This window comes from Trichosurus vulpecula, chromosome 6 (genome assembly GCF_011100635.1).
Source record: "Trichosurus vulpecula isolate mTriVul1 chromosome 6, mTriVul1.pri, whole genome shotgun sequence".
NCBI lineage: Eukaryota > Metazoa > Chordata > Mammalia > Diprotodontia > Phalangeridae > Trichosurus > Trichosurus vulpecula.
This window is the reverse complement of record NC_050578.1, coordinates 279,977,074-279,998,781: the sequence shown is the minus strand read 5'-3', so window position 1 is coordinate 279,998,781 and position 21,708 is coordinate 279,977,074. Positions and strand designations below refer to the sequence as shown.

The 21,708-nt window shown below is 51.3% G+C and overlaps 1 protein-coding gene across 1 annotated transcript in view; it reads left to right on the top strand.

Annotated features, from left to right (window-relative positions):
* The window catches only part of SHANK2 (SH3 and multiple ankyrin repeat domains 2), a 717,699-nt gene extending 696,205 nt beyond the window's left edge, over positions 1-21,494 (top strand). The window contains exon 24 of the mRNA XM_036763425.1: positions 17,816-21,494. Coding sequence (XP_036619320.1) covers positions 17,816-18,389 — 574 coding nt within the window. The 3' untranslated portion in view covers positions 18,390-21,494. The remainder of the gene's footprint in view (positions 1-17,815) is intronic.
* Positions 21,495-21,708: the final 214 nt, after the last annotated feature.

Sequence of the window (21,708 nt, the reverse complement as noted above, 5' to 3'; positions counted from 1 at the left end):
CCAGGGAAGGGGGGAGGGGAGGAAAACATTAATCAAGGTAGGCTTCCTGGAGGAGGTAACATGAGCTGAGTTTTGAAGGAAGCTGGGGGTTCTTCAAGGTGCTTGTGAGGAGGGAATGCATTCCAGCCATGGGGGATGGTCACCAACGTGCTGGGATTCTGGAGAGGCAGGAATTTATGTGGCCTTGGGGACAAACACCCACTACTATTCTAATCAGTTACCACTGTAGAAGAGAGAGCAGTCCATGGTCCATGAGAGCGCACAGCCTCCTAGAACCTGAGTCTGGTCCTCAACAGCATCTTGCCCAACTCCCACATTTGACAGAGGACAGCAGAGTCTGGGGGTCCCATGGTAGAACCTGCAGGAGCGGGTCTTTTCATGGACAGCCCAGTGCTCCTTCCACCATCCTGTTGTGGTCTGACCCCTTCCTCCCCTGTAGCCCTGAACCTGGGGACTAACTGGTCATCAGGGCACAGAGACTGGGCTTCAAGTCTGGCTGATAGAACAAGTCTAAGCCTTGATTCTCTCCAGAGTAGCTGGAGATGTCTGTGCCTGCATGCGTGGCTTTGGGAGATCACGAGGGCAAACATACACATATATACATGTGCATCCACAGATGCCCTGTGATGATGGTCTGAATTTGGAAGGATTCTGCAGTGTGTGGTAGAGGTTTCCTGCCTGGCTACACATCCCCAAGAGATCCTCAACTGTGGCTTAATGCTGAAACAAATGTTTGGTCCTTGAAGGGAACACTCACTATGGAGTGAGAGGACCTAGCTTTGAATCCCAGCTTGACCATCTCCTGCCTGTATGACCCTGGGCAAGTTGTTGTATCTGTCCCTGTCTCAGCTCCCTCACCTGTAAAATGGGGGGAAGGGGCTCTAAGATCATTTCTATCTCTCGAGCTTATGAAACATCGTGAGATCTAGATGAAGAGTCACCATAGAAAGTGTTATGAACCCCCAGCATTCAGAAAAAGGGACCCCAAGGCCTTGTCTCCAGAGAGGTACAGTCCAGTTGAGCAAACAGAAGGAAAAGCAGTGACAGAGAAGAAGTCCATGTTTTCTTCATTGGGCTTAGCAGCCCAAGCACTGGGTGGCCCACAAAGCCTCCCCAGGCTGGAAGATGAGGAAGTGGGACACAATGGCCCTAGAACCCCCTTGCATGGCTTTGGATGGGTCTTCTTCCCTCTCTGGGCCATGGCTCCTTTGCCTGTAAAATACAAGACTGGCTTACATGACCTGTAATGGGAGGGGGGAAGGAAGGAGAGAGACAGAGAGAGAAAGGAGGAGAGATAGAGATGAAAGCTTGATGTCAGGAAACTTCCACACCCAGAATCCCAGAATTCTCCATGAAGCAGCTGCCATCCTGCAAGACTTTGCACCCTTACCCTGCAAGCACATGGCAGGACGTTTAATGCCAGCGATTCAGCAGCAGCCCCTGCCCCCCTACACCCCACTAAAGAACTTGGATCTTGCGGTCAGAGCTCCAAATCCCTGCATCCCATGGGTCTCTTTAAACATCCTGCCACCCTGGCCACAGTCAGACAGCACTGTATGGCTCACGAAGAACCTTACCAGTGTTATTCTCCCATCGGATCCTCCAAACAATGATCTTCACACCTGGGAGGGAGCTGCTATCATAATCCCGTTTTATAGATGAGAAAAGTGAGGCAAACAGAGATTAAGTAACTTGCCCTGGGTCACATGGTGTCTATGCTCAGATTTGAACTCAGGTCTCCTGAATCCAAGCCCCATGCTCTATCCACACGGATTGATCCAATCCAAGTCATTCCTGAACAAGAATCTCTCCTATGCCAACCCTGCTAGGTGGCTATGCAGCTTCTACTTGCATCCCTCCAGTGAGGTGGAGCTCACTATCTCCTGGGCAGCCATGCCACTTTGGGACAACTCCCAGTGTCAGCGTTGCCTGATATCAAGCCTTGCTCTCTCTGGCTCTGGCTTTCACTGTCTTCCCTCTGCGCCCTCTCCCGCGTCTCAGCACAAGTCAGATCCCTCTAGAGCTGGAGTTTGTGCATTTTCACTACAATCTTGGAAGAAAATTAATCACATTACTTTCTGGGGCCAACGTCCTTTACCCCAGCACGGATGGAGGCAGAAAATTGCCTGCAGGGGAGAGATCCCTGGGCTTGGAGCATCAGGCCATCACTGCAGGACCATGGGCCCAGCCTGGGCAAGGCTCATCTCTGGGGATCCCCCCAATCCTCCCTTAGCTCCACTTCTGCAAGAGGCATCAGGCAGGGATTGTGAGCAAGAGACCATCTTGAGGGTTTTCTTTCCCTTGAGAGAGGGCAGAGGTCTGGGCAGAGTCTGCCTGGGGCAGGCCTGAATATTTAGAAATGCCCCCACAAGAGGGCCCTGTGGAAGAGCAGCTGCCCAGGTTACCAGAGTTTGGTCACCAGAGGGTCCATGGGACTTGGGAGCTGTCCCTGGTCAGAGCCAGAGAAAGGCCTTGGCCCTGAGCTGTGGCTGCACCGAGTCCAGGACTGAGGCTTTTGTAGAAAGGGACTACATCCTGTGTTTCCTCGGTAACTCCCTCCAGGCCTCATCAGGTTCTCTGGTAGAGGAGGAGGACAGCGATTGGCCAAGACATTCTCCAGTCACCACGAAGCCTCCAGAGGCCGGTTCCATCTTCCTTACTCTGAATAGAGTCCTAAGAATGACCCTGGGCGGGCCCCTTCCTTCTCTCAGCCTCAAACCAGATGCCTCCCAGGTCCCTGCCAGCTCCCACTGTCTGTGCACATAAGAGCCTCCAGTATGCCCAACGGAAAGAATAAAGCTGGGTGTGAGGCCCTTAGAATTTAGTCTGGACTGGACGTGAGCCTTGAGCTGTGAGCAGGAGCATGTTCTGGTCCAGGGAGGAGGAAGGTGGCCAGAGCTTAAGCGTTATTACTCTTATTAATGAGTCCTAATCCTTTCCTCCTTGGTCTGTCTGCTTCACGCTTTTCTGGGACGACTGGCTGATCCCCAAGGTCCAGGACTTCATATATGTGCATACGTGGACACGTGTACATGTATATACACAGACATGTCCTAGACAATGAAGCCTTCTCTGATTGTTTCAGTCGTGCCTTTTTTCCTGTAGAATGAGAGAATCCTAGCAGCCTTGGTCAGGGGAAGGTACTGGTTCTGTACTCAGAGGACTTGGGTTCAAATCCACCCTCTGACCCTCATCACATGTATAACCTGTGATGAGTTGTTTAACCTATGGGAGCTTCAGGCTCATCACTGTTAAGATGTTGGGGAGCTCTCAGGTCCTTTACAGGTCCCTTACAGGTTCAGATCTATGATCTCTGTTACTCTGGGCAAGTCACTTAACAACTGTGAGCCTCAGTTTCCAAATCTGTCAAATGAGAGGATGCTCCCTGGGGTCTGTCCTTTCCGGCCGTGACTTTGGGCCTTTCAGCCTCTGTTTCTTCATCTGTAAAAGGAGGAGAGTTGACTCAGTTGCCTGTGAGCTCTTTTCCTTGCTGGATTTCTGCTCCAGATGAGGGATGGCTCACCATGCAGGATCACACAAAGAGGGGAGATGCTGGGGCCACTCAGGCTTCCAGGTTTTCATGTCCGTCCCCCCCACCCAGTGCCGCCCTTGAATGTAATTACAGGTACAGATGACCTGTTGGTGCTCATGCCCTCCCACCCACACCAACAAGGCAGAAGCACAGCCTTTAGGAGCTGGAAGCCATGATCAAAGCTGTGTGATGGAAGTAAAAGTCGGTGGTAACCACTGGCACCCCATTCAGGGAGTGAGAAGAAGGCTGGAGCCTTGCCTCATCTCCCTGCCCCAGACCAGCCCCAGGATGCTGCTTCAGCAGCCCTGTCTCAGAGGCTGTATCCGACCCTTCAGGTTTCTTCCTTCGGGGATGTTGGCACCGGGGAGTCCATGGGGCCAGGAAGGAAGGGCCCGGCAGCTCTGGGTAGTGGAGTCTGCTTTGGATGTGGGAGTCATGGGGAAGCCTTTTGGTTGTTTGCATTTCTCTGCCTTCCCTGACCCACAGAATCCCAGAGAGGGAAAGGAGCCTTGAGGCCTCTTGTCCATGCTGAGCCTCAGAAGGTTTCCTTCTACATCAGTTTTGGCAGGTGGTCTTCCAGCCACTGCTTAAAGACCTCCACCATCTCCCGAGGCAGCTCTCATTCCCTTTGGGGACAGCTCGTATCCTGCACCCCACCCCCAAACCTGCCTCTTGGCAGCTTGCCTGATGCACCAGGTTCTGCTCTATGGAGCCAAGCAGCCCAGGCTAGGCCCTCTCCCAAGGGCCAGCCTGTAAGTGCCACCTGTGCTTAAGTCTCCCTGACATCTTCTCCAGCTTCCTTGCTGCCCTCCTCTGGGTGCTCTCCAGATTATCAATGCCTTCCCTAACCTGTGACCTACAGAAGACAATGGCACCATCACAGCCTCTCCCAACAGAGTGTAAACTCCCTGAGGGCAGGAATTGTCTCTTTTTGCTTATATCTGTATCCCCAGCACTTATCTCAGTTCTTGGCACAGAGGAAGGGGTTAATTAATGTTGGCTACCTTGCCTCCCCTTAACGCAGCCCCATACAGCAGGAGGGCAGAGATAGATTGGCTTCTGACTGTGTATCCCACACTCCCCACACACAGTAGGTCCTGAAGCAATGCTGGTTGAATGACCTGGCTCATGGTGAGCTTGGAGGCCACTAGAACCACTAGATCTTTTTCAGACAAACTGCTCTCTGCCTAGTGTCTCCCACACCTCTCCCATCTTGTCCTTGCAAAGCTGATTTTTTTTAACTCAAGTGCAAGTTGAGTTCATCCCTGCTGAATTTCATCTTACGGGATTCAGCTCAGCCTATCTGATCCTTCGGAACCCTGATTCTGCTCCAGAGTGGCAGCTCTCCCATCTAGCCTTGTGCCAGCTGCAGATTGAATGGATGCTATACCATCTATGCATTTATAGAAGTCACTGAAACAACATTGAATAGTGCAAGACCAACCACAGATCCCTAGGGCACTCCCTGGAGACCTAAAGTCACTGATACCTTCCTCACCCTCGGTTCAGGACTTATCATTGTGGGGGCCACTCACTATGGACTGAGCAGACACTGAACCATTCCCCTTCTCCATAAATCAAATGATTGTCCAAAGCCCTCTCAGCCCATGGAGAGGACTGGAAACCTGAGACAGCCAAACACTGTGTCTGTAGAGAACAGCCCTTTGGATAGTGGCACTTTACCCTTCTGTAAACCTCACCAGGAGGTAGGCAGGGCTAATGTCCAACCTCCATTTGATAAACAAGGAAGCTGAGGCATGAAGTGACTGAGTCTTGTCTGAGGTGACCTAGCCCTTCACCGAGCCAGAATTAAAACTCGGGGGTTGCAGAAATCTTATATTGAGGCAGCCTGGCTCGTTGCTATAATTCAGTTCAACTCATGTTCACTTAAGTACCTACTGTGTGCAAAGCACGGATGTACACAGAGTGTTGATAAGGATGGGGAGAGAGGGACTACAGCAGATGAAAACCCAGAGCCAGGAGATCTTAGCAGTTCCCATGAGTTCAGTTATACTAATAGCTGGCGTTTAGAAAAACCTTTTAAGGTTCATAAAGCATTTTACTACTGTTTTCTAATGCAATCCTCACATAGACCCTGGGAGGGAGGGGCAATTATGACCTCCATTATACAAATGAGTAAACTGAGGCAGATAGCAGTAGATTGACTTGCCCAGGGTCACACAGCTAGTTAGTGTCTAAGGCCAGATTTGAACTCAGGACTTCCTGACTACAGGCCCAGGGCTCTGTGCCCTGTCCCACCTATCTTGCCAGATCTACATCTCCGGACAAAATTTCTCCCCTCAATTCCACTTCCCCGTTGCCAGCTGCCTGCAGGATATCTTTTCATAAATGTCCCATCAGTATCTTGAAATAAACACTTCCAGAATGGAACTCATTATCCTCCCTCCTAAATCTGCCATGTACCAGCACTTCCTATTTCTATGGAGGGAACTACTGTCCTTCCAGGCTCTCTAGTTCAAAGTCTTTGAATAGTCCTTGACTCTCCCTTCTCTGCATCCCCATATCCAGCCAACCGTCAGGGCTTGTTGTCTCTGCCTCCCCAACATCTCCTGCATCTGCCCTCTTCTTTCCACTCCCTCAGCCCTGGTGAAGGGCCTGGTGCAGGTCCGTGGAGGTGCAGGACCTCATCCTCTCCTCTGGGTGATTGTAGTGGCCTCCTCACTGGTCTCCTTGCCTCCAGCCTCCACTCCTCAGCCAAAAGAGGCTCCCCAAAGTTTCATCTCTGACCCCAACACTCCCCAGCTCAAACCCCAAGGACCCTGCCTCTGCCTAGAAGCCCCTCTCCCATCAGACTCCAACCTATCTGTCTAACCTCATCTCATGTTCCCTCCCCTCACACATTCAAGATTCCAGCTAGACCAGGCTAGTGGCCATTTTGAACCTTGGGCTTCCATCTTTCCCCAGGCCAGGAAGGCTCTCCCTTCTTATCCCCATTTCTGGTGGTCATTGCCCCATGAGTGCTGTCTCTTCCAGGAAGGGTTCTCTGATTGTCCTAGTTTTTTTTTAATCTTCTCTCTTCTTCTTCTTCTTTTTCTTCTTCTTCTTCTTCTTCTTCTTCTTCTTCTTCTTCTTCTTCTCTCTCTCTCTCTCTCTCTCTCTCTCTCTCTCTCTCTCTCTCTCTCTCTCTCTCTGTCTCCCTTCTTCCCTCTGTCTCTCTCTGTGTCTCTCTTCTCTCTCCTCTGTCTCTCCCCCTCCCCAAATGATTTCACTCCTCTTTCCATCTCTGCATGTGTTGTTCCCCTCCCTCTCAGGAGACCATTAGTGCCTTGAGGGAAGAGACTGGTTTCCCTTCTTGTTGCCAGTCCTCAGTACTAGCACAGTGCCCTACATATATAGTAAGTGTTTGATAAATGTTTGTTCTTGTGGAATGGTTGTTGTACAAACATTTTTCACTCATGTCCAACTGTCCATGACCCCATTTGGAGTTTTCTTGGCAGAAGTGGTTTGCCATTTCCTTCTCTGGCTCATTTTACAGAGGAGGAAACTGAGGCAAACAAGGTTAAGTGACTTGCCCAGGGTCACATAGCTAGGAAGTGTCTAAGGCCAGATCAAACTGAGGAAGTCTTCCTAACTCCAGGCCTAGCCCTCTATTCACTGCCACCTAGACACCCATTGTTGAATGGACCAGAGTTTAAGTCCTAACTCAGTCATTAACCAGCAGTATGACCCTGGGTAAGTCATTCCTCTTTGCTGGGTCTCATTTTTCTCAGCTGCTAAAGCAGGAGGATAGATAGACCTATCAACTCTGAGATACCATGATTCTAACATCTGACCTGCTCTGGGGTTGCAGAGTCAATGAGATCTTCTCAGAGCTAGGGAGAGCTCAGATCACCTGGGGACCTTCCTAATTAGTTCTGTGCCTGATCCTCAAAGAGATGGGTAGTGAGCTCTCCATCACTGGAACTATTCAAGAGAGGCTGGATGGCCACTTGCCACATGGGTAGGGCATTGGAGTCCCTTCCAGCACTGAACATCTGTGGTTTTGTGTCACTTGCCCCAACTCGTCCAGAGCTCTGTTAAATCACAAAGCGATCTTTTTGATTCGGGATCAGCCCAGTCTGGTTGCTCAGAATTCTTTCTTCCCAACCAGCATGAGCTGCCTCAAATATGGGGAACACTTTGATGATGCCAGCCAGGCTTGCTGATTCCCTCGTTCCCCAGTGCCTATTGGCATGTGAGCGAACAAGAAGCAGAGAGGTCAGTGAGCTCTTTCAGTAGGTCTAGAAGCTTTGTGCCAGTCAGGCCCATGCTAAGACTCAGACACAGGACCCTCAGTCTGTCCAGCAGAGCTTTGGGGCCAGCCAGGAGAGTTCACCCCCAGGGTCCAATTCTGTCTCCTGACCCTATCTCCCTTCTTGGAACCTGGGGATGCTGGCGCAGTCTACAGGGAAGACCTGGGACATTAGGGTTAGGAGACCTGACCTGATAGCCCTAAGATTTGGGCCAAGTCAATTTGCCTCTCGGTGACTCAGTTTCTCTATTTCTAAAAGTGGGTCTGTGATTTCTGTGGCGCCTGCCTCCACTCTACACTGCGGTCAAGGAAGCGTCCCCTAATGCCTAGTGATAATAATCAGTAAAACCCAGCATTTTCTCCTAGCTTTAAAGACTTTACACACACTCTCATTTCACCCTCCTAATAACCCGACGTGGCAGAGACAACAAACAAGGCTTTTTATTCCAGTTTTAAAAGTGAGGCTCAGAGGAGGGTCCCATGGCTGCAAGTGTCCAAGGTGGAATTCAAAGCCAGGTCTGCAGGGCCCAAGACCAGCGCAGTTTCCCTCCAAGTCACTTTGGAAGTATGTGTGCCATATAGAAACCGTGAGCTAGGGTGGCAACAGGAAAGTCATGTGGTGGACATCAGCCTGGGTAACCAGTAAAAGAGATGAACCAGGCAGGTCTCAAAGTGGGGAGCCCTGGCATCTTCCCAGTGCCCAAGTAATGATGGAAGGGCCTAGAGAAAGCTGCCATCATGGTGGGCAGAGCCCCTATAGGGACTTCATGGGAAAACGTGGACAAGATGCCAACACAGGCAGGCCCTGATTGAACACAGGAGGCTACAGGCCCAGGACAGGGTCAAATTCAAGGCTGAAGCTCCCACAGCACCAATGGTGTCCATCTTGCCCCGATGCCCACACCACCTTGCTGCAGGGCAGACGTGCTGGCTTTGTATGGAGGGCAAACTCCCACCGGGACAGGAGAATGAGCAGGCTCATCAGAGCAGGAAGGGGCCCTGGGCTTCATCTCAACTGAGCCCTTTGCTTGAAAGAGGAAGAACCCATGGCCCAGGGCCACGCCCAGGGTCCCCTGAGTTCTGAGTGGCAGAGCCAGGATCCAAACCAGGTCCTTGGCTCCAGATCACCTATTCTTGCCACTCATGACAACTGCCTTGTCTGCATTTCACATGGACTTTTCACTTTGCATCTATGTGTTGTTGGATTGTCTCTGGGAGAGAGACAGAGACAGTCAGAGATACTACCAGAGTGGCACGTGGACTTTTTCGCTTGCTTGCTTTCTTTCTTTTTAAAAAGCTTTCACGTCTCCTTTTAGACTTCCTTAAAGAAGAGAGGAGGGAGAAGAATGCCAGGCTTTTTATCAGGCCAACAGATTCCTGGGTGCTCCGCCTGGGATCCAAGGGGTTGCTAGGCAACCTAATGATCAGTGCAACCTGGAGGATCTGGCTCCCAGTGATGACTGAGCTGTGGGGGAGGAGGAGGACAGGCATGGGTTCGACTCCACCAGGGGCTTTTTCAGCAATCAGGATGAGTCTTGGGAGGTGCAGAGGGCCAGACCTGCGCCTGAGAGCCTAGGTCAGCCCTCCCCGGTGACCCGGGGGCAGCAGGTGAGATAGGAGGGATGGGGAGGAGGCATCTCCCATTACGGAGGCTCACCATCCCTGGAGTCACTCTCAGAGGAAGGGCAGGGGGGAACCAGGATTTCTGAAGGGCCTCATGCCCTAGGTATCACGCTAAGCACGTTTTACAAATAGTCTTCCCTTGAATTGCCCAGCAGGGGGCACCTTTGGAATCAGACTCTGCTTTAACTGCTTTTTTGCCCTTTTCTCTCTCTCCCCAAAGAATGCCTCCTTTTTAAGCTACGTGCCTTATACCATGTGCCAGTAAGGCAGGAAGATTGGGCTCTTCTGCTAAACTTGAGACTCACAGTCTAGCCTTGGCTCTCTGGGCAGGTCTGTCAACCTCTCTGTGACTGGGCTTTTCCACTTCTAAACTAGGGCTGATGGAAAGGCCGCATGAGCCAGTGATGGAAGCCCTCGGCTCACTGTGGAGTTCTGGGTTCAAATCCTGCCCCTGGCTCTTCCTGTGTGATCTGAGGTAGTCATTCCCTTCCCAGAGCTTCAGTACAAACAGGGGGTTGGCCCAGGTGGCCTCTGAGATCCTTTCCAGTTCTGGATCTTGTGAGTAAATTACTGCCCTCAGCGCGGGCAGGCCTCTGCCTCCTCACCACCCTCCAGCCAGAGCCGTTGAGGACCAGCCAGGAGTGGGGCTCACTCATCTCATCTCACCCTCACCTCATTTGTTGCCACCCACAGGTGTTCTTGCCTTCCTTTTAAATTCATTTTGCCATTCCATTTTGTCATTTTTTCATTTGCTCTCACGGTCGCTGGAAACAGAAGAGGGTCGTGCTGACTACAAGTAAGTGGGGGCCTGCGGGGGCAGCCCAGACACCCTGGGCCATGCGACTCTGTCTCACTCTCTCTCTCTGATCATCTGGGTGCTGGAGGGGCCAGAAAGCAGGGCCACAGGCAGGCTTAGCTTCCTCAGCAGCGCGCTCTTTATCTGGCTACAAACCACAGGCCTGTCTTCTTGGTATTTCATCCTAAATAGCAAGGCCACGCAGCTAAGAGGCAGGGAGCCTGCCTCTCCTGACCCCAGGTCCAACGTCCACTGCCATACTGTGGGACGGCTCTGAGCTGCGTTATACTGGCCTTCAGAAACCATCAGCAGCTCAGGGAGGGCCTCTACATGCCAGGAGGCCAGAGGATGTGTACCTGTGTGCCGATGCATTTTCTGGTAAAGGAAACAGATTTTTCACATTAAAATGGAAAAAGTCCCCCTTCCCAAAGGCCAGCATCCCAGGAGGTGATCATGGTTCCGTGTCAACTTAGAGGGAGGTCTCCAGTGGAGAGCCCCAGGGCTCCACACTGGGCTCCATGCCGTTCATTACTTCTGTCAGTGCTTTGCATTAAGGCAGAGGTGGCAGCTCGTCAAACTCACAAATGACACAGAGCTGGAAGCATTCAGTATTCCACAGGCTGACAGAGTCAGGGTCCCACAAACATTTAAGCACTGTATAGCAGGAACTATTCTAGGTAGGGGCTGTGTCCCCTCCAGGAGCTGACACTCAGCTTCGGGGCTAATTGTGGGTTCCTGAGTAAGTAAAGACGTACAGGCAATGTGTAGGTCAGAATCCTGGGCCACGTCTAAGAAGACCAAACCTCGGCTTTTCTGATGCGTTCCTGGGTGTGTCTGTGTGTGTGTGCAGCCTGAGTGTCTACACAATGTCCCCAGAGGCTTTAATGGCTTAGGACTGCACCAAGACTTAAAGCCTTGGAGACAGCCTGCGCTCCGTATATATTATGTGACACGTATGCTGTATACGAGATGGCAGCATATTATCTAATTATGCCTATTGTGTGATATAAAGTGCTGGCAGTTATAGAGCACTTTAATGTTCGCAAAGCTCCCTACAAATGCTAACTCATTCGATCAGCCCAACGACCCTAGGAAGCGCGGGCTATTATGATTCTCATTTTACAGACAAGGAAACTAAGGTTTGCAGGGTTAAGCCTCCCGCCAGGGGTCACACAGCAGCACCTGTCTGAAGCCCAGTCTGAGCTCTGGTCTCCCTGACTCTGGGTCTGGCACATCGTGCATTGTGGCACCCCCTAGCGATCGCCAACATGTGCACATGGCAACCCCATGGGGTGGGCCCTGCCTGGGACTCCAGGTGAAAGCCAGGTCCAGGGAAGGGGGTGTCTCTCTTCATCTGCACCAGACAGGAAGCCTGAGTTCTGCCCCAACACATGCTAACTGTGTGACTTCGGATGAGGGGCTGGACTATAAATTCCAGAGGCGGGCTCTTCAGCATCATGGGGAGGGAGTTTCCACACTGGGATTCCCCAGCACTAATGCAAGCACCAATATCGCCAGGTCTGTGCGTACTATATATGTGTGTGTTTACTGGACATGTATAATGAATGGGAAGTCTTTCACGTCTGCTGGGAGAAAAAACACACCTTCAGAAACAGCAGCTGTAAGAGAGTCGGGTAGGCAGCATTTCTCTGAGCCAAAGGCCTAGGCGGGACTGTCCAGGGGCCCATGGGAGGCAGCAAATGCTGCTGCCATCTTGGCCACGCTGAGAAGGACAGAGCTTCCAGGCACGTGCCAGACCTTGAGTACCCCACCATGTTTGGGCCCCCGGAGGATGCGTTCCCTTCTCAGGACAGCCTCTGGTGAGTCAGAACAGGGAGGGTAGCAGCCAGGACTGAGAGCAGACATAGAAGGAGCTGAAGCAGCTCAGAGAAGGCACACTGAGGGGAGCACACACGTGGTCTCTGGCTTCACATGTCTGAAGGGCTGCCCTGGGGGCAAAGGTACAAGGTGACAGGTGTGGGCTGGATGTTAAGAAAAACTTCCTCCATAAAAGCCATCCCATTGTGAAAAGGGCTGCCTCAGAGGCGGCGGACTCCCCCTTCCCGGAGGGCTTCAAGCAAAGGCCTGCCAATCACCCGTCAGGGATCCTCTAGAAGGGGTTCTTGGTCACAGAGCTCCTCTGAGTCCCTTCAAACCCTGAGATAATCTGTTTGAGCAAATCACTCCATGGATGGGCAGGAGCTTGGCTAAATTCTTACTCATCTCCAAATGGTCTCTACAATATTCCCATAATGGTAAAGTTATGGGGGTGGGGGGAGGGATGGAAAGGAGGTGTGTCCATTTGTGGACTGGGGCCTTCACCTGGAGCACCAAGGGCTCCTGGGAGAGAACAAGAATCTTGACTCAAAGGGAATTTAGGTGCTGGGAAATTATAATGACCAACCTTGTCCCTGAAGAAGAAAGGATTCCCGTCTTTGCGGAGGTGGGGGTCCATGGGTGTGGAACAGTGCGTATATACCCTGTCAGACTAAGTGGCTATATTCATTTTACTGGCTTGCATTTTTCTTTCTTTTTTTTCTTTTTTCTGATGGCTACGTCCCTGGGCAGATGAAAGAAGAAGCAGAGATTTGGAATAAAGCTGATGCAAGAACCAAAGACAGGAATAATCCATTTTAATTATTTTTTTAAAGCAGGCTATTTAGAGAGGGGGAAGGAAGGTTCTCCCCCTCTATCCTGACAGTTCCACCATGGGTGCTGGTGTCTTTAGCAGCAAGCTTGAGTGCCCCCGCCCAGCCTAAGGGGTCGACGTGGCACAGACTCATTTTAAATAGGTAGTTGGTGGCACAATAGGTAAAGCATCAAATTTGAAGTTAGGAGAACCTGAGTTCAAATTTGAGCCACTTACTAGCAGCGTGACCTTAGGCAAGTCACTTGACTGGTCTCTGCCTCAGTTTCCTCTTCTGTAAAAAATGGGGATAATAATAGTACTGACCTCCCAGGGTTGTTGTGAGGATCAGACTAGATGATGTTTGTAAGGCACTTTGCAAACTGTAAATGACTTCATAAAAAGCAGCTAGATAGCCCAGTGGGTAGAGCACTGGACCTAAAGTCAGGAAGATCTGAGTTCAGCCTCCAGTGCTTATTTGCTGTGTCACCTTGGGCAAGTCCCTTACTCAGTTTCCTCATCTGTAAAATGGGAGTAATAAAGGCACCAACCTCTCAGAGTTTTAAGGATCAAATGAGATATTTGTAAAGTGCTTGGCCCAGCGCCTGCGCCCAGTAGGAGCTTAACAAATGCTTCCTTCCTTCCTTCCCTCCTTTCTTCCCTCCTTTCCTTCCTTTCCTCCCTCCTCCTTTCCTTCCTTCCTTCCCTCCTTCCCTACTTCTTTCTTTCCTTCCTTCTTTCCGTTCCTCCCTCCCTTCATTTCTTCCCTTCCTCCCTCCTCTTTTCTTTCCTTCCTTCCTTTCTCCCATCTAGAATTGCTGGTTCTTAGATCACAGGGAACCATATGCTTAGAGATCCCAGTCCAGTCCCTTCATTTCGCTGAAGAAGACACTAAAGCCCAGAGTGGTCAGTTGACCTGCCAGAAGTTACCTAGGAACAACTAAATAGCCAGGATTTGCATTCAGGGTCTTGACTTCCTTTACACCTTCTCAGCATCAGTCCAATGTCATCTCCTGGAGTGCCAGGGTCTTTCCATTATTGTCTTTGTGGCTCCAGCACCTCGTATAGAGTAGGTGCTTAATTGATGCTTGAGTTATTGATCAGGAGCACACTGGGAAACAGAAGGATCCAAACACTAGCACACCCTTGCTTAAACAATGATGACTCCAATGTAGAGATTCCATTGAAGACCTCCAGAGCTCTGGCTGCCCAGGATGCCTTTTTGCCCAGCCATGGCTGCAGATTTGGGGGCATTTAAGAATCACACTGGACTGCTGAGTAGTAAAGCCACTGCCCTGACAAACCCCAGTGGCACCATCTCATCGAGGAAAGAGCACCATGTGATTGAAACCCCCTTCCCTGGCCTGAATCCCACAGTAAAGTAGATGGCATCAAAGGTGGTGGGTAGCTCTAGCCCAATAATAGGATATAAGCTCTCAGGCTTCTCTCATGCCTTATTCCTGTGACAAGAGCCACACTGAGGAGCACTGGACCTGAAGAGTCAGGAAGACCTGAGTTCAAACCCAGCCTCAGACACTAGCCATGTGACCCTGGACAAGTCACTGAACCCTGCTTGCCTCAGTTTCTTCATCTGTAAAATGAGATGGAGAAGGAAATGGAAAACCCTCCAGTGTCTCTGCCAAGAAAACCCCCAATGGATCACAGAGAGTGGGACATGACTGGAGTGATTGAATGGCAACAGTTTATGCTTTGATCTTCCTGTGCCAGAGTTATATGCCCCCAACTTCAAAGGAACAGAAGCACTTTGAGGGCAGGGATGGTTTTGTGTTACTGCCTGGTGATGGCCAGATACATAGTAGGAACATGAGAGATTTGTTTGTTACACGAAATGAAATTGAACCCAAAGTTCCAGCCCTTCCTTCATCTGTAACCACGGAAATGACCTTTGGCTGCAGCAGGAGACTGGTCCTGAGCCCCAGTGAGATGCCTAAGAGATCCCCAGTGGCCAAAGCCATTGACCCCCACAAGAGGCAAGGGAAAGAAATGGCCAAGAGGTAGCCGTGGCCGCAGGAAGGCACGTGGAGGACCGAGTTGTAGGATGTTCCAGGACAGGCAGCTCAGCCAGGAGGCTGTCCCCTGGCCAGGCATTGGCTTCCTCCCGCAAGGCTATAATCCCCGCACCCCCCTCCGGGCACTACCCCAGAGATGGACACGTGCCCCTCCCCAGAGGGCATGAACAGGCGTCCACAATCCCCTACTACCAATGCCCGCTCTGGTCGGGGGGGATGTTGGCTTCCTCTTGAAGATGATAATTCATCAACACCATCTTATTGCGTCAAACACCTCCATCCCCTTAGGGCTTTAAGTTCGGCAAAGTGTGTTCTTCCCCATGGCCCTATGAGCTAGAGAACGTAAAGTGCTATTCGCAGACGAGGAAACTGAATCACTGGCCTAGAATCGCCCAGGTGAGAGGCCTCAGAGCTGGAATGGGAAGCATCACGGTACTGCCCCCCCAAAGGGCCCTGGATTTGGATCCCCACCTTGTTAGCTGTGCCACCTTGAACAAGTCACAGCCTCTAAGGGCTTCATTTTTCCTGTCAAATGATGGGGTTGGGCTTGATGGGGGTCCCTTCCATTTCTCAAGCCTGTAAGTCTGGGATCCCACCCAGGTCTTCTCCCTCCCCTGCTTCCTCTTCAAGAGCCCAGCCACATGTCTGGAAAACGCTCAACAAGACGTTACAAGGTGGCCATCGGCCCGGCACATCCCTGGGTGGGCCCAGGTGACTCATCTTGCTGTCTCCAATGAGATGTTCAGAGCTTGGTAGCCATCTCCACGTCCTGGTTTTGAACACAGCCTCCTCATGGTTATTAAAAGAACAAGTCTCAGCAAGTCAAAACCACTAGAAAATAGCAAGAAGTAGCTGAGGTTGGTATTGGGACTTGTGGTTTGCAAAGCACTTCATAAAGGATCCAAGATCCAGGACTGCAAGCATGTAGGAGTCTTAGATGGGGAACCAAAAGGAAGACAGAGACAAAGACTTTGCCCAGGGCCACCCAGCCAGTACATAAACAGGGCAGGATCCAAACACATGTCATCCCACCCCAAAGGAAGTCCTCTTTCCACTGCACTATAACTCCTTTAGTCTCACCTAAGCCTCACTACCATTCTTTGGGGCAATCTGAGAAGTCTTCCTGGAGGAGGCAGCAGCTCAGAGAAGCCTTGAAGAATGCTAAAGAGACAAGAGGTGAAGACAGGCTAGATGGCAGGTGTAGGAAAACCCTATGCAAATATATGGAGGTGGGGGAGCCGGTACTGCCTTACTGGAACAAGGAGGGAGGGAGTGTGTGTGTGAGCGTGTGTGTATGTAAGTGTGAATGTGTGTGAGTGTGAGTGTGTGTGTGTGTGTTTGTGTGTGTAAATGAAAAAATGAAATGAGGCTGGAATGGGAGATGGGAAGCAGAGGGGAGGGCATTCGGTGCCTCAGTCTGTTGAATTTTAGAGACAACGGAGGAGTTGTTTCTTTCTTTTCGGGGAGGGAGGAAGCTCTGAATTCATGATTTTGTTGGTTTGGGCAACTCCAGGTATGGAAAGTGCCTCATCCCGTCCAGATGTGCAGGTGGCCCGTTCTGAGGACTTGGAGAGAGTGGAGGGATCTGCCCAGAACCCCTCAGCTGTGCTGTCTCAGAGGCCAGATTTAAAGCGGAGTCTTCTTGACTCCCAGGATGACCCTCTACCCGGACACCCTTTGGGTGCGAGTTCGAGTCAGTTCAATTTAACCAGGATCTATCCAGTGCTTCCTCAGTGCTGAATGCTGGGAATATAAAGACAAAAAAGGTCAGGCCCGGCCCTCAGGGAACTTAGAGCCTACGGCTTGTGAGAACCAACATTTGCACGGCAACTGATCAAAAACCAGTTTCAATATTGTCGAAAATGTTTCTAAAATGGCTGAGTCCGTCCTCACTGTAGCTTAAGGGGAACATGCTGGAGAGACCAACTCTGAGGCTTTCCGGGGTGAGGGGGTATCTGGCCCAAACCTTCAGTCCCGGTTGAGAGGAACCGCAGTGATTTTGCTCCCCAGGCCTCTCTGTGAGGCGGTAGATGCAGGAGGTGGAGCTGGAGGGGGCCAGGACCCACCCCGGGGCTCGGTGGGGGGGGCCAGGACACACCTGGGGCTCGGTGGGAGGGGCCAGGACCCACCCTGGGGCTTGGTGGGGCTTCTAAAATACCTCCTTCTCCCGGGTTTTGTTCGGGTTTTTCTGTTTTCTCCTGAAAGAAGAGTTGGGGGAGGGGGCTTAAACCAAACCAAACACAAGTACAAGACTTGGCCTTTCCTCACAATTTTCCAGTCCCCCGGCTCTGCGGGGCAGTCCTGCTAGCACTTTCTTCTGTGAGACATCAACTAGAGCTGCCCAACCCAGCCAGAGGCAGAATGGTGAGCCCATAAAGACTGTAGCTAAACCATGGCACCCTCCGCTCTTCTGAGTGAATACTCTACAATTTGTGGTGTATCGGGTGCTTGTGTGTGCAGGGGAGACGTTACACTCACGAGTAGCAAGAGACAGCCTTGCCAGCTCAGGGCCCAGAGCTGCCGGAAAGGATTTCAGCAGAGGTCAATGGGGGTGGGAGGGTGGGGGGTGTTGATATCACCCGGAGCCCTTCTGGCCCCGTCTTGGTCGTTGGAACCATCAATGGCTCTCATGGCTCTCCTAAAAATGTCCACCATCTGGGAGACAATTCCCTCCTCCCTTCCCTCGTTTTTTCCTTCCTTCCACTGGACAGCTGCCTTTCTCCCATTCCTCATCCTTGAGTCCAGGTGACCGAGATAGCTGGTTTGGTGTCTCTTTGGGTACTCTGGTCTCCCCCTGCTGATCCCGGCATAACGAGATTACTTACTGCCAGCGAGCCTGCCCCTAGGACCCACTCCTTGGTTCCCCCCGCCCCGCACCACGTCCCCTGCCCAGTCACACTCTTGGTGGACACCCCACTGCCCGCATGTGATGCTAATCTGTCTGTTGCCTTTGCAGGAGTACGGATGTCATGAGCACCGTCTCAGGGACGCGGAGCACGACGGTCACCTTCACCGTCCGCCCTGGCACCACCCAGCCCATCACCCTGCAGAGCAGGCCGCCGGACTATGACGCGAGGACCGCTGTCACGAGACGTGCCCCAAGCCCTGTGGTCTCCCCCACCGAGATCGCCAAGGAGGCCCTGACCGCTCCCCTGACCGCCGTCTCGGCTGCGTCCCCTTCACCTGCTCTGTCTGAGGTTTTTAGCCTTCCGAGCCAGCCACCTTCAGGGGACCTGTTTGGCTTGAGCGCGGCACCGCGCAGCAGGTCCCCATCCCCCTCGATACTGCAACAGCCAATCTCAAATAAGCCTTTTACAACTAAACCTGTCCACCTGTGGACCAAGCCCGATGTGGCTGATTGGCTGGAAAGCTTAAATTTAGGGGAGCATAAAGAGACCTTCATGGACAATGAAATCGACGGCAGTCACTTACCAAACCTTCAGAAGGAAGACCTCATAGACCTCGGAGTAACTCGAGTCGGGCATAGAATGAACATAGAAAGAGCCTTGAAGCAGCTGCTGGACAGATAAGGACGCCTGCTCCCTCTGCCTTCATGGACTTCTGCTTATAAGTAGAGATGGGCTTGTACTGTAGTCGCTGAGGCCTCCTGGTCTGTGAGCACCAACACCACCCTGGCTCTGTCCACCTCCTGTTGCCCAAAGAAAGGCCGAGTGCATCTCGGAGCCCAGGTCCGCTAACCCCCAGGCCCCGGCCTGCATTCCTACCCGGCGGCCGGACAGGCCTAGGCGCCAGGTGCGGGGGCCACTCCCTTCAGAGAGGGGAGGAAGGGAGAAGGGGATTCGAACGGGTTCCAAGCCTGCCCCTCATGGGGCGGGTGACCTCCCTTGCTCCTCCCAGGTCCAGAAGCCAGCCCAGAATGGGGCTCGGCCGATGTCTCCTGAGCTGCTCCTCCCTTGGTTCTGACCGGCTCCCGACCCTCCAGGTCCCAGCACTGGCTCCTGCCCATTCCCCTCCCCTTTTTTGGTCAGTACGTGCTCACTTGCTTCCTTGTTTTCCGAGCAGTTTGCTGGCGGTAGAACCAGCCCCAGAAGAATTTATTTAGCGGATGTGCCGTCTTGGGCCCCCCAGCCCCAGATGCTCCACACCATCTCCTCACTGGGGCTGCAGCCGTAGCTGTCAGGCAGAGAGGTGGTGACTTCTTGGCAGAGGGTGGAACCTTTCCACAAGATCGTGCCCTGCTTGGCTCACCTTTATTTCTTGATTTCTGCAAATAAATCTATTTAGCATACTTCCCAGGTGGCCACTAGGCCACCGTGGAGTTAGTCAAAGCACATAGCCACGATGCTGAGATGGAAGGGGAGAGTCTCCCCAGGAACTGCGCAGTACCCAAGCTGCCTGAGGCACTCACCCCTCTGCCAGACACAGGGTGTCCCATCCAGACATGGCACGCTGGGCTGGGGAAGCAGTAGATCACCTCCCTTATCTTCTGCTCCTGAGCATTACTTTTGTCCTTATACCCCTTTGAGGTTGAAGGAGGTGAGCATATACATTGACCCAAAGGACAATCAAATAAATGAGGTGAACCAGGGCCCACTGTGGTGCTACCTGGACCATGGAGTCTTTGTCGGGAGCTGTGTCAGGGGCTCCAGGATCCAGGTCCTGAGTCCTCTCAAGGTTGAGGAGCCAGACTATGACAGCCCCTTTGCTGTCTGGGGCCAGGGAGATCAGCATGTTGAGAGGTCTCCCTTCCTCTTTGGACCTCAGGGAATCTCTCCAGCTTACTGAGAAGCAGCGCTGGGAGAGAGAGGTACAGAAGGTGGACAGGACCCAGGGTTGAGAGTAGTGGGGATTGAAGGTGCAGAAATGGAGGCAGAAAAATGGGGGCATCTCCAAGGGGCTAGGAAAGATGCTGGTCTTTTAGTAATAGAAAATGAGATCACCCTGACTGCCAACTTTTCTAGATCCTCTTCCATGTCTTTCTTCTCCCCTGCCCCTCACCTCTCTGATTCTGCACAGGCCCCCAAAGGTCCCCCCCCTACCCCGGTAACAGGCCCTCTCCTCTCCAAAGGAGGCTGTCAACTGCCCACAACTAACCAGTGTCCCTGCCAGGCTTCCAGTGTATCCACCCACATCTGGAAGTGGCCCAAATGTTTGGGTTTGGCTTTTTTTATTTTCCATTCCAGATTAGCCCAGCCCATCTCTAGTTATAAAAAAAAAAAAAGACTTTTTTTTTTCTTTTTCTTTCCTTTTATTACTTTTGCTCACAATCAAGTGTCTGATTAGGTCTGCAGCAGCCCTCGAATGAGTACAGCAAATTTACCAATTTAACTCTTTCTTTACTGCAAGTTTAAATAGTTGTATAGATAGTTTATAAGCACAATATTTTAAGAGAAAAAAAACAGTGGCTGGTCTACTAGGCAGCCTTTGTGCTAGGAAGTTAAAGAAAAAAAACTTTGGTGATTTAATACTAATAATACTATTTCTGTGGAATAATTCTAAAGAGTATGACCTTTTTAAAATCAACCTTATTTGGATGCGTCTGAACCAGCAGAGCTGTGTTACGTTTTCTATCTTTGCTAGAACTTCGTCACCGAAGGACAAATGTTTCTTCGAAAGTGGTCCCGATTCGCCGAACGGCAGTTGGTCGGTCGGTAGCTCCCCAGTCCCAAAGCCAATAAAAAGCCACTCTTCTCCAGTCCCCTCCCCACCCCACCCCCTGCACCCCCAACTCTGGAAAACCAAGATTTCTTTTGACTTTGCCTCTGTTCTGATCCCCTTTGCAGGTCAATATTTGTATTTGGAAGTTCCAACCTACTTGTAATAAAAAGAATGCATTCAGGCATTTTCCTTCAGAGTACTTTCGATTTTTCCATAGTGAGGGAACATTACTATAAAGGAATTTGGCGACAGGTGTTCTCACGGTAGCCAGCGGAGGGGCCACAATACGTAAGAATGTGTAAAAACAAACAAACAAAAGAGCTTCTTTAGCCATCATTTGTCTTCCATTTGGTGAGATGACAAGAGTTCAGTCAATAAACCGCTAGCAATCAGGCTCTTTTCCTTCCTTGGCTTTCCGCGGGTATTGCCACTGCAAACGGTGCCAGGTCGAACGTTAGCCCAAACGATAGGGGAGAAAATCAGCCAGGTGACTTTCAGGCTGCTGCTATGGAAGCACACCTTGGCAGGATCTAGGCTTATTGAATTGTGGCCTCCCAGGGTGGTGCAGGCTGGTGGGGACCCTTTGGTCCCAAGCTATTTTGTATCTTTGCAGACACTTAACAACCTCGATGCCAGGGCATCAGTAGAAAGCAGATGGAAACATTAAAGAGCTAATGAAATAGTTTCTTTTTACATTGTGTCTTACAGTATCAAAGTAACCAGGCTGCCCAAGGGCCTGCTTTGACCAATAAAATACTTGTTTGCCAAGACCCATCGGTCTAGCTGTTTGATGAGTTTGCTCCCCTCAGCAATAGCTCCCAGTTCAGAGAGCCCCCTCCTTCTCTTCTCCTCCGCATTGGGGAACATCAGGCCTAGGCCCTGTTCATGATACTCTTTAATATGGAGCTGAGCGTTAACGGCTCTGCTCAAAGAGACGTGTTAACTGTGGTCCTCTGGGTTTTAGGATCAACTTTTGTTATATACTGTACTTTAAATAAACTGTATTTACATGCCTATTTCTTTCTGTAATATTTTTATATATGAGACTAGACCTCACAAGATGCACATCACACGGTGCCCGCGTGCCAGGACACCGCTACCTGCGCATCTGGACATCTTGTTGGCTGACTCCTAGGTGACAACAGTGATTAGATGTGACTGTCGGTTTGCAGATTTTACATATCACAAAGCGAATTCATTATTTGTGGTACGCCAGTTAATGAAGGAATG